The 11,394-nt window shown below is 36.8% G+C and overlaps 2 protein-coding genes across 3 annotated transcripts; both read right to left on the bottom strand.

Annotated features, from left to right (window-relative positions):
- Positions 1 to 1,880: 1,880 nt before the first annotated feature.
- LOC114140201 (OX-2 membrane glycoprotein-like) lies at positions 1,881 to 5,875 on the bottom strand. Its single transcript, XM_028009926.1, has 7 exons — positions 5,763 to 5,875; positions 3,323 to 3,661; positions 2,931 to 3,230; positions 2,698 to 2,736; positions 2,527 to 2,620; positions 2,404 to 2,442; positions 1,881 to 2,264 (listed from the first exon to the last, which is right to left on the bottom strand). The coding sequence occupies exons 1-7, from the start codon at positions 5,815 to 5,817 to the stop codon at positions 2,093 to 2,095; spliced, it is 1,038 nt and encodes a 345-aa protein (XP_027865727.1). The 5' UTR covers positions 5,818 to 5,875; the 3' UTR covers positions 1,881 to 2,092.
- Positions 5,876 to 6,669: 794 nt separating this feature from the next.
- Positions 6,670 to 10,884, bottom strand: LOC114140197 (OX-2 membrane glycoprotein-like). 2 transcript variants are annotated; one of them, XM_028009908.1, is made up of 9 exons: positions 10,731 to 10,884; positions 9,762 to 10,100; positions 9,376 to 9,678; positions 9,262 to 9,303; positions 9,096 to 9,180; positions 8,965 to 8,994; positions 8,173 to 8,247; positions 8,070 to 8,102; positions 6,670 to 7,776 (listed from the first exon to the last, which is right to left on the bottom strand). In XM_028009908.1, exons 1-9 carry the CDS (start codon positions 10,783 to 10,785, stop codon positions 7,623 to 7,625), a joined length of 1,116 nt encoding a protein of 371 aa, XP_027865709.1. In that variant the 5' UTR covers positions 10,786 to 10,884; the 3' UTR covers positions 6,670 to 7,622. The 2 variants fall into 2 exon arrangements, with proteins under 2 accessions (XP_027865709.1, XP_027865710.1); XM_028009909.1 differs by having other exon boundaries at positions 9,262 to 9,300.
- Between the last annotated feature and the right edge of the window lie 510 nt (positions 10,885 to 11,394).

Here is an 11,394-nt window from a genome sequence, read left to right as displayed (position 1 = left end):
TGCAAAAGATTCAACAACAATCAGTCTCTCCTTGAACTCTGCGTGTGTCAGGAATTCCTGCATTACAGTGACATTTGGAAAGAGCTGCTGTTTGCTCAAGAAGGAAAGTCTGGCTGGTACCACTAATGGTGGAAGTACAGTTCTTCTTCAGCTGCTTTGGTCAGGTCCTCCTTGATGTCCAGCATAGTAGTTCCTGGTAAAAGATGATAAATCTATCTGTGATACTGAGGAATGAATTACATGCTTGCATTTTCTGTGGCGTCCTTTGAAAGTTTTTTTTCTTATTCCTGTGAATGAATTAAATTAAAATGTTAGCAAAGAACTGTTTCTGAAACATTAATGAGGTAAAACAACAACAACAAAAAGCCATTTGATAGAAGTACCTAGTACAAGCAGGACAGTAAAAAATTCCAGGCTGCCACTGCTGCAGCAGTAGAAAGCCATGCTGTAGGAAGAAGACGTGTGGTTCAGCAAAAGGAAAAAAAAAAGAAAAAACAAAACTCATTTGAGAATCTGACTGTGAACTTACTGACGCCTCTGTCATACGATGCAGAATATTCAGTAACAACACAGTAACAACACTCTCCCTTGTGCATTGCACATATCAATGAAGTTGTTACTTTATTTTATGAATTTCTTCTGTATCAGAACAAAAATCCTGTAAGAACATGAAGCAGCAAAACCACAGAGCAAATCCACAGGCTTTGGGAATTTCCACTTGTTTATTTTGCTTAAAATGTTCACAAAATAGCAGAAAACTATTTCATTCAACTGTTTAGGAGCAGCAGATGAAAATTGTCTTAATCCATTATTAAAAAAAAATAATCCAGCTGTTGTGTTTTTCTTCATAATGCAGGAAACTTAAAATCAGTTTTGTTTACAGCAGTAATGAGGTAAAGGTTGACACGTTGTTCACTCGGCTCATTTAACACATGCATTTCTCTTGTGTAAAAGAAAACACGTGCCACTATTTAAATAAACAGGCTTTCCGTTTGTATCAAATGTATTGCAAAGGATTATTAAAATGTAGAGAAAACAGTATGTTCATATAAAGAATGTACATTTGTAAAATCGTATGCCTTTCCCTTTAGTTTTAAAGAAAACAATAAACACCATATTTTAACACAAATGGTCTCTATTTACACATATACATATATATATATATAAAAACTGACGACGTCAACAATGTTCAAAATACTAAAAATACAGACAAACACTAATAATAAAGGCTTTTAACCATCTGTTTTAGCTTCTACTCACATTATTTAGGATGGCACCTTATGTCACAGTAGCAAAACAAAACTATAGCAAACAATGTTTTTTAAAATCCAATAGTTTTTAGAGCCACCTTTACTGTAATAACAGCTCCAGTTAGCATGAAGTGTTGTGGTTTTTTTTCTACAGTGAGAGTTTTTGCTCCATAATTATTGATTGCATGCAGGAAATAATAGAATAGAATAGAATAGAATAGAATTACTTTATTCATCCCAGCAGGGAAATTACTTCGCAGTTACAGCATAGAGACAAGACACAGCAACAACCACCACTGAGTAGCAATTGTAGACAAAATAAAAAAATAAAAATAAAATATAAAATGCTGTTAATATAAAAAGCAGCTTAGAGCAGTCCATGCAAAGATTAAAAAAAAATGCAGATATGTATATGTAAATATATGTACAGTAAGTGTGCCACAGTGCAGTTGTGCGAAATTGGACTGATTAGTGCAGAACAATGATTTAGCTTTTATTGTACAGTGAGATGGCATGTGGCAGGAAGGATTTCCTGTATCTATCCCTTCGACAGCAGAGCTGGAGCAGCCTATGTGAGAAGGAGCTCCGCTGTCTGTCCACTATGTGGTGGAGAGGGTGCTGTTTATTGTCCATAATAGACAGAACCTTCTTCAGTGTCCTCCTCTCCACCACAGTTTCCAGGGACCCAGGAAACGTGGATGAGCTTCATTGAAGCCAACAGATAAAGAGGCAACATGGCTGCCGACGGACAGAAACAATCAATCTCTAAAAGTGCAACTTTTCAGGAAAGGAGCAAACAAATTGCATTAAACATTAAAATACAAGTCAAGTGGTTTATTATATTACTCAGATTTCTTGGCGGTTAGTTTTTGATGTAGCTTCATACCCTCAGGTGAACAGCTTTCTATATCAGGTGTTGTTGGAGTTGTTGGTGATTGCTGCTTGCTACTCTGTCTGTTAATCAATGAAGCTGGTAATTTCTTGTCCTTTTCAGGTATCGGAAACTCTTCAGACCTTAAAAAGAAACAAAAACCAGATTTAGATGAGAAACTTGTATAAATGAACACAAGGAAAGATAAACATATCATTATACTGTGGGGCAAATATGATATTAGAAAAATTCAGAGCAAATAAAAAAACAAATAAGACTTACTGATTATTTCTAGTTTGTTCTGTGGGGTTTTTCTTCCTCCTGTGTGACACATGCAGAATGTAAGAATGAGGAAAAACAAAAATATTGTTGAAAAAAAAGCTAAAACTGTCTGACAATAGTCACCTGTTCTGATGCGTTTTTTTTAACAACATGGTTAAACAACCAAAAGCTCCACAGAGAATCACAAGTAATCCCATTGCAACAGCGACAAGTCGTCCTTTGGAGAAAGAGCAACAAATTTTAGCGACATTTCTGAATGAATAAAAATACTCCAGCACAGGATTCTGAGCTCACCTTTGTCCTTGTCATCAGATTCAAAGTCTTCATCCAAACCTGTCCAAAAATCAGAACCACAAAGTGACCATCAGTCTGACCTTTGCGGTGATTAACAATAACAACTAAAACCTATTTTTTGTCACAGATCTTATATTGGACGTTTGCAGCCACAGCTGCAGTCTTACGGAGTTGAAAACTTATTCAAGGCACAGGAGGTTAATAGTTTCTTAGTCATTAAAAGAGTTTCTTACTATCAGACGTCTCTGTGAGTCCAGGAACGGTGACCAGCAGCTCTCTGGGAGCAGCAGAGTCCACTGACACTGAACATCCAACCTGTGTGCTGCTGAGAGCTGAGAGCAGAGCTGTAGTGGTGGAAGTGATGGTACCGTTGGTGTTGTTCACTCTGCTGGTGTTGTACAGGGAAAAGCTGAGGTTCTGATGGAAAACAGTCAGTGTTACCATGGGAACAGGTCGACCTGTGGCTGAACAGGTCACAACCGACCCTGGAGGAGAGTTTGATCTGCTGACGTCAATGAAGGGTCCATGCAGCTCTGTGGAGAGAACAGAGATGATAAATATAAAGAAATTTTAAAACATCAACCAGAGTTAACCATCTGCAGATGTTCTGCTGCTCTTCACCCACCGTAGAGTCTTAAGCAGGTCCAGCCTATCAACGCTCCTTCAGAATAAGAGTTAAACAAACATCGGTAGCAGCCTTCATCCTGCTCCGTCACCTTCCTGATCACCATGGAGCAGCTCTGCAGAGATTCATACTGAAAATCCATCTTCTCCTCCAGACCAGAACTCACTCTATAACCAAACTTCTTGGTGTAAGTGGCGAGGTTCTTCTCTCCAACGGGAAGAACTTTCTGCCAGGTGATCTGGAGGACATCTTTAGTTTTAGAGAGCTGGCAGCTCAGAGAGGCCTGGTCTCCCACTGCTGCCCAAACAGTCTCCTTTGTTTCTATTAGAGCAAACTGACCTGAAATAAAGGTTTCCAGAATTAAGGCTCTAAATATTAACATCAAAAAGTTCTGGCCAATAAAATGTTTACATCAGTAACCTTAAGATGAGATTTGTTTTTCTGATGGACTATGTAGTGGCGACTGTTTGCCAAGCCAAACATCTGATAAAAGTTCCATCAAGCCACTATAAGGATTAAGATTTCACTGGGGTCAAGTTTCTGTACGCAGTTCAATGTCCAAACTTGTTGATTGTTCTGGATGATTTATTTTCCTATTTCAGCAAACAATTACAGAGTTCAAACTTTCTTTCGTTCTCATGCTACCTCTCTTGCTCTGGTAAAAACCATAGGACCCAAACCCAAATGCCTGCTGGTCCTTTACCAGGCTGCTACACTTATAGAAAGTGGACTGACCCACATTACTTCCTGTCTTACTTAGAAAAAATAAATAAGAAAAAAAAGATAAATAGAATCAACAATTATTAACCTGCAAATAAATTCTGTAAATAATACAAAAAATATTAATTTAAGAATTAACTAACAAAATTCGAATGGATAAAGAAATAAAGCATAAATAGCTCCAACAGACTATAAAGAAAATTATATATACAGTAGATATATCTGCAATTTTAACGTTTAACTTCAACTTCCTTATTTGATGCTGTAGTACTGAAATAAAAACGAAACCAAATATTTAAATTATTTAGGATGTACAAAATATCCGAGAAAAAAAACTGAATTATTAAGAAGAAAACAAAAGATATATAATAATAACAATAACAAAATGTTGATATCTAGTTCGAAAAGAAGACAAAGCTGAATAAATCCTACCTCCAAAATAGGTAATACCATAACTCACATGCTGCGATTCTTCCACGTTTGCTGTGTCATGAATAATTTTTCTTTTACTTTCATAACTAAGCACATCTTTGTTTTATTTGATCACGTAAAACTCCAGTAGAATACACTGACTTGTGTGGCTTCAATGTGAAAAACGTAAACAGGTGACGCTCTGTAACTGCGTCATGACTGTTTACTACGGTGGCCGACAGGTGCAAATGCGCAGCAAAAGAGAAAACATGCAAACAAACAAAAAACACGCGCACAAATTAAATGCGGCAAGCAAAAAGCGAATGAAATGCAGCAAACAAAAAGAGAGACGCAAACAAAAAAGAAAACACCCCCGAATGAAATGCAGCAAACAAAAAGTGTTGAAAACGGAAGTGCTCCAGACCACTAGGGGGAGTCAAAGAAAATAGTATTCATTTCTATGGGACCAGATGCAAGATTCAGAGAAAGAAATTTGAAAGAAAGTAAAGGTACGTATTACTATATTTCTTTTCAGATACGCCGTCTTTTATAATATTATAGAATAACAGAATAATTTATGGGTAGCGTGATAGACTTTGTGTCAGTCATACCGTTCTGGGCTCGGTCTCGACTCTGACTCCCCCTAGTGGTCTGGAGCACTTCCGTTTTCAACACTTTTTGTTTGCTGCATTTCATTCGGGGGTGTCTTCTTTTTTGTTTGCGTCTCTCTTTTTGTTTGCTGCATTTCATTCGGGGGTGTCTTCTTTTTTGTTTGCGTCTCTCTTTTTGTTTGCTGCATTTCATTCGCTTTTTGCTTGCCGCATTTAATTTGTGCGCGTGTTTTTTGTTTGTTTGCATGTTTTCTCTTTTGCTGCGCATTTGCACCTGTCGGCCACCGTAGTTTACAAAACAGCGCAACCGTCAAGTTTAGTCAAAACACTTTCTGTTCAACTTTTACAATTATAATAATAATAATTATAACAACTATTATAATTATAACTAGTAAGGTGGCTCGATGTCGGTAACGTTATTACTTCCGGTCATACCAAGAATTCAACAAAGTTTTTGTGAAAACACGGAAGTTTGATTTTTTATTTTATTTTTTCTCCCACAACCTTCCTGAGCATCGCACCAGCTGACCGATGCTTCAGATATTATCAATAAATTGTAAATAATTTATTGTTTGTCGTCGTATAACTCACTGTGAGGTTGAGTATGTGGGACATTTCAACAATAGAAACTTTAAAAAATTGCCGAAATAAGTCGTTTCATCTAATAAAAAAAACACGAATTATTCATTTCTCCTCACCTGTGTGAAGTAAGCTGCTAATAAAAACGCAGATGACGATTGCAGAGTGTTGCATTGTCGACAGAAAGTTAAAACATCCACCGCTCCTGACTCGCAGACGTGTGCGCGTGACGTCATTGCGTCGCCAGGTGTTGGATCAAGAATGAAGTATAAAAATAACGTCATCAGTTGTTATACGGATTTGTCTAGAATCAGCGACTTTATTGAGTCAACAAATTAGCTGAGTTTACTTGAAAAGGCAGCCTGCTAAACCTGGAGTAACAAAATCAGATTTGTTGACATATTTTTATAAAAGTGACAACATAAAACAATATTTGGGTCTTGTCATTTTAAACCTTGCATTGCAATTAAGTGAAAAAAAAGTTGCACCAAATTTTTCAAACTTTATATAAAAAGCAAATCAGAAGATTCTGACTCTACTTGTTCAGTTTTAAAGAAAAGCAGAAACATATTTGGACTCTTTATTTTAATAACTGAAAATACATCCTGGAAACCATTTGTTCAGTTTTTTATCAAAGCATCTCTTTCAAACCGAATGCGTCTTAACACTGAAAATGCTCTCTGCGAACAAAAAGATGCAAGTGATGAGCTTCAAAAGCACATTTTCTTTCCCTGTTCTGTATTTGAGAACTTGTCTAGAATTGCTTTTAGCTCCTTAACACACAAATACACCTGAGTGAAAGTTACAACATGAGAACCAGATTCCTGTCTACTAATAACAAAACTGTACTTTTGACCCGGTTAAATGAAGGGGAGAAATGAAAAGTGTATTAAAATGTTTCAACCAGCCGTGTCGTTCACAAGGTTCAGTCTCCTTCATCACTCTGTGGCTTAAAAACTTTAACATCCAACGATTTATTTTAAGACAAAAGCTCACAGTGTTGAAATGAACTTTTATGGATTCGTGTTTTGTACCAGTGAGTCTGACTTTATTGCAAACTTTCAATTTTCTCTTTTACAGCTTGCCCGTTTTTCAGAATATATTTTAGAGGGTTTTTTTAGACTTTGGCTGATCTTTCAATCATTTTTAGTTTGGTAGAAAACAATGACAGCAAACCCTGAAGTTCTAGAAATATTAGAAAGTAGAAAAACTGAGTACATTAAGAAATTTTAAAGAGAACATCATGACACACATAAAATGTTATATTGTAATATGGTGACCAGTTATTGTTGGGACTTTCCTTAATGTGTTTTTGTCCCAGGTGTTGATTTCTGCCTTGCACTATTTTGTACGTTAGCATGTTTGTTTCATATCCACATTTTTCAGATTTTAAAGCAAATGTTTCAAAACAGCTGAGCATTTATTCATAACCTGCAATCAGAAAATGTTTGCTGACATTAATAAATCACTTCTTCAAGGCCTCACCCAAATTGTTTTATTACCATAATTCAGCAGAATAACTACTTACTAATGAAAAGAAACTGAAATGCAATTCTATGATATATTGATATGAAACACTTTATTTATGGCTATGAAACAATACAACTATAAATGAAAATTGTTTGAGAATACAAAAGGAAAATTAAAGCAAAGAAAATTCTCCATAAAGGAATTTGTTTTTATTTTAAATGAAATAAATATTGAAATATATGATTTAACTAATAAAAAAAATCTACCTTGTGTTGAAATTATTAACGTCTTTTAAATCATCCATCATCTTCCTATTAGTCCAGGGTCGTGTCATGGAGGCATCGCTCCTTTTGAGGAATCCCAAATTCTCAGACCATCAGAGAAACGTCGTCCCTCCAGGACGTCCTGGAAACATCTTAACAAGGAGCCAAACTTCACAATAAGTTCTTTTCCCACAGCCTTTGACCTCAGGTGTGGCTGTTTCATCTCTTCCACCACAAACTAGTGGCTCAGTTAGTTTTTTTATGGTTAACATTTTCAAAGTCAGATTTTTCTCTTGGCTCTTCTGATGACGGCTGGTCTTTGTTGGAGCGGCGTGTTGGATGTGGTAGAGGACATACGATCTCTGTCACTTTCATGGGAATCACAGGAGGTTCCACAACACTGTAAACAACAGAAAATGTATTATTTTGTGATATTGATTGTTTCTTTTGCCATTTACTTTCATGCATTTGACCCAAAGTCTGATGTCTTTTTCAGATGGGAAGAAGACGTAACAACAGATTAAATGTTCTAAAATTAAAGTTACATAAATATGCAGGATTCTTGAAATACAAAGAAAAGGGAATATTAATATACTTCTAAATGTAGAAGTATATTAATATTTTAAAATGTTGCAAACAAGCGATACCAGAATAAAGACTGGTGTAAATGAGGAATAACAATAAAAGCCTTACAGAGAGTCCATATCTGATGCATCTTCACTTTCCCTGTGTGATACAAAATATATTCAGTTGCGATTACACGGTTACTCCTACTTCCACTTAACATCATACCAACCTGATGTTGGTCCTTGTCTGTCCTGTAGCATCCTTCATCTCTTCTGTATCCATGCAGCTGCTAAACAAGTCTTTTCTGCAAAGTAGGTTTAAGACAATCAAAGCACATGGAATAAAAAAACATGACATGTTTAATATGTCACAACAGCACTAATGTTCTATTGTAGATATAGTCTATTTTTCTTTGCAGATTTCTCTTTATGTTTATAAAATAGATTGTTGTTCTAGTTAGCCATGAATCTAATTGGAAGACTTCTTAGAAAACTCAGAAGCACATTTGTGCCGTGATTTTCCTTCAACATAAATTCCTTTTCTAGGTCATGTTAAGTAAGGAGAGGAGAGCCACTTAGTGTTTACAAATTGCGTAACACAAGGGACACTTAAATGAGGTTAATACAGGACATTTGGATATCTTAGTACACACAAACCCGGGTTTGTGACATAAAGAAACCGGAAAAATGTTAAAATTTTGTTGCCAACGCTGCTATCGAGTCTCTTTTTGGGGGGTTAAAATTGTCGCTATCGTTCGTCGCTTCCTGTCTGTCGAGGCCATTAGTGCATGTGGAGTGACAGCAGGAGAAGGAGCAGAGGGGCGCCTATTCATTATAGTGCCTTTGTTATTGATCATATATTTCACACATGCACAGACAGCTGTTAAATTCAGCTATTTTTTGGCCACCACTTTGTCGCCCACTCTATTGTGGCACCACTTGGTTCATACCAACTTTTGTGACATTGAGAAAGCAGAATAAATATTGGTGTTAAAGAAGAATAACAATAAAAATGATCTTACGCCAAATTGTCCAATGCATTTTCGTTCTCCCTGTGTGATACAAAGATATTTTCATCATACATATATTAATCAGTTGATTGAAACATTTACTGAAGTGATGCAACCGTCCAGATATTGTGTAACAGAAGTACCTTTTCTCTGCCCATTTTCTGAGCAGCACAGAGATGAAAGCAGCAACACAGACCACAAACAACAACGCAGCCGCCACAGACAATCCTTTGGGGAAACAGGAACACATGTTGATGGGATCAATTCAACAACAGAAATGTAAGAACTGAAACCTAAGCCTGAACTTACCAACAATAACGGAACTTGAACCAGGTTCTACATCCAAACCTGCTGAGAACCTCATGGATCAGAATCACAAACAGACCATCAGTCTATAAATGAGTCTTCAAAAAAATTCCTCACCATCTCCAGACGTCTCTGTGAGTCCAGGAACAGTGACCAGCAGCTCTCTGAGAGCAGTAGTTTGCACTGATACTGAACATCCAACCTGTGTGGTATTGAGAGCTGACAGCAGGGCTGTAGTGGTGAAGGTGACGGTACCGTTGGTGTTGCTCACTCTGCTGGTGTTGTAGTGGGAGAAGCTGAGGTTCTGATGGAGAACAGTCAGTGTTACCATGGGAACAGGTCGACCTGTGGCTGAACAGGTCACAACCGACCCTGGAGGAGAGTTTGATCTGCTGACGTCAATGAAGGGTCCATGCAGCTCTGGGAGAGAACAGAGATGACAAATGTTACATCATACAGAGAAGAGTTAACCATCTGCAGATGTTCTGCTGCTCTTCACTCACCACAGAGTTTTAAGCAGGTCCAGCTTATCAACGCTCCTTTAGGATAGGTGTTAAACAAACATCGGTAGCAGCCTTCATCCTGCTCCGTCACCTTCCTGATCACCATGGAGCAGCTCTGCAGAGATTCATACTGAAAATCCATCTTCTCCTCCAGACCAGAACTCACTCTATAACCAAACTTCTTGGTGTAAGTGGCGAGGTTCTTCTCTCCAAGGGGAAGAACTTTCTGCCAGGTGATCTGGAGGACATCTTTATCCTCAGTGAGCCGACAGCTCAGAGAGGCCTGGTCTCCCACTGCTGCCCAAACAGTCTCCTTTGTTTCTATTAGAGCTGACCAACCTGAAAGGAATAAAGCTTTATATAATTGTCTGTTCTTTCTAGTTCCTCTCAAAGTTTCTGAATAAAATGGGCTAACGTCATAATCAGAATACTATACCTCAAAGGTGTGGGAACCTTAGATCATATTATTAACATAGCAACATCGATCAAAACTACCAAGTCTTGTGATCTTGAAGAAATCTAATATATATATATGTGTATATATATATATACACATATATATCTATTCCTTACACTTTTCGGACTAAATGCTATGCTATTTCAAATTAAACCATAAAATGCACCCTAATAGATGGATTATTATTATTATAAATTGTACATGAATTAATTACATTCTGTTGTCAAGTAGCGCAAGTCTCGCTATCTACGTTTGGCAAAATCTCGCGTTAGTTTTTAGACGAGGAATAATAAATGCCCTTCCCTGTAGGGTCAACTGTCTCCTAAAAATATTAAGAAAACATCAAATTATTGTGTTGTAGCCTCTCAATAAAACTCCTGAAACCGTGTTTTAGATCAAATCCATCCACTGTAAAAAATAAAATAAAATAAATGACGAAAACGAAAGAAAACTAAAACCGCAGGAAAAATTTGCTTATCCGCTTCGGTCTGTTGAAACAAATCAGTTCTCACCGGTTTGAAGGATGGTGGTGATTAAAAAGCAGCTGGTTATAACACGAGGAAACATTTTTAGCTGTCCTTAGCCAGTCTTCATATTTCATATTTCCTGTTCTGCTTGTTCATTTCGAGCTGGGCGGAAACAGACAGGTGTGTCAGGAGTCTCGTGACAAAGTCTGCGCCTCCGTAAAGGTGTGACGCGTCTATCCAAATTCATCACTCTTTATTTTTTTCTTTTAATTATTTTCCTTTCAGATGCAGTTTTTTAAAGACACGTGCAGAGGCTCTCTGATTAGAGCGTACAAAAAAATTGATTATAAAGAAAACAGAAATAAAGAATTAAAGGAAATGTATTTATGTGCAGTCAAGTAAAAATATATGCAAAGAAAACAAGGATATAGTTTGACAGAGCAAATGTGCTTATTGTGCTTAGCAGTGACTCAAAGGGCTGTTAAATTAATCTTACACTCCTTTAATGTTCCTTTGAAACATGAAGTTAAGGTAAATGTTCCTAAAAGAAGGAAAAATGCATTTCATGGTTAAACCTATTTTCTCGGAGATGAAAAAATCTTTATAATCTAAATGGGTAAAGGAGAAGATTATGTCACAATATGATGATTTAAACAGGTTGTTCTGCTGTTAACCAGACATAGGAAGAAAAAAATTAAAGCAAATTTAA

Source organism: Xiphophorus couchianus, chromosome 24, assembly GCF_001444195.1.
Source record: "Xiphophorus couchianus chromosome 24, X_couchianus-1.0, whole genome shotgun sequence".
In the NCBI taxonomy this organism is placed as follows: domain Eukaryota; kingdom Metazoa; phylum Chordata; class Actinopteri; order Cyprinodontiformes; family Poeciliidae; genus Xiphophorus; species Xiphophorus couchianus.
Note: the sequence above shows the minus strand (reverse complement) of the source record. Positions and strands in the feature narration are given on the sequence as shown.

What these genes read in the sequence shown, in the direction of transcription:
- LOC114140197 (XM_028009908.1), bottom strand. Translation starts at nt 10,785, where the DNA reads ATGTTTCCTCGTGTTATAACCAGCTGCTTTTTAATCACCACCATCCTT. An exon ending in TTCAAGTTCCGTTATTGTTG is followed by an intron (nt 9,181 to 9,261) that starts GTAAGTTCAGGC and finishes GTTTCCCCAAAG; the next exon opens with GATTGTCTGTGGCGGCTGCG. An exon ending in GCATCAGATATGGACTCTCT is followed by an intron (nt 7,777 to 8,069) that starts GTAAGGCTTTTA and finishes TGTTGTTTACAG; the next exon opens with TGTTGTGGAACCTCCTGTGA.
- LOC114140201 (XM_028009926.1), bottom strand. Translation starts at nt 5,817, where the DNA reads ATGCAACACTCTGCAATCGTCATCTGCGTTTTTATTAGCAGCTTACTT. An exon ending in ACTCACAGAGACGTCTGATA is followed by an intron (nt 2,737 to 2,930) that starts GTAAGAAACTCT and finishes ATTTTTGGACAG; the next exon opens with GTTTGGATGAAGACTTTGAA. An exon ending in ATCTGATGACAAGGACAAAG is followed by an intron (nt 2,621 to 2,697) that starts GTGAGCTCAGAA and finishes CTTTCTCCAAAG; the next exon opens with GACGACTTGTCGCTGTTGCA.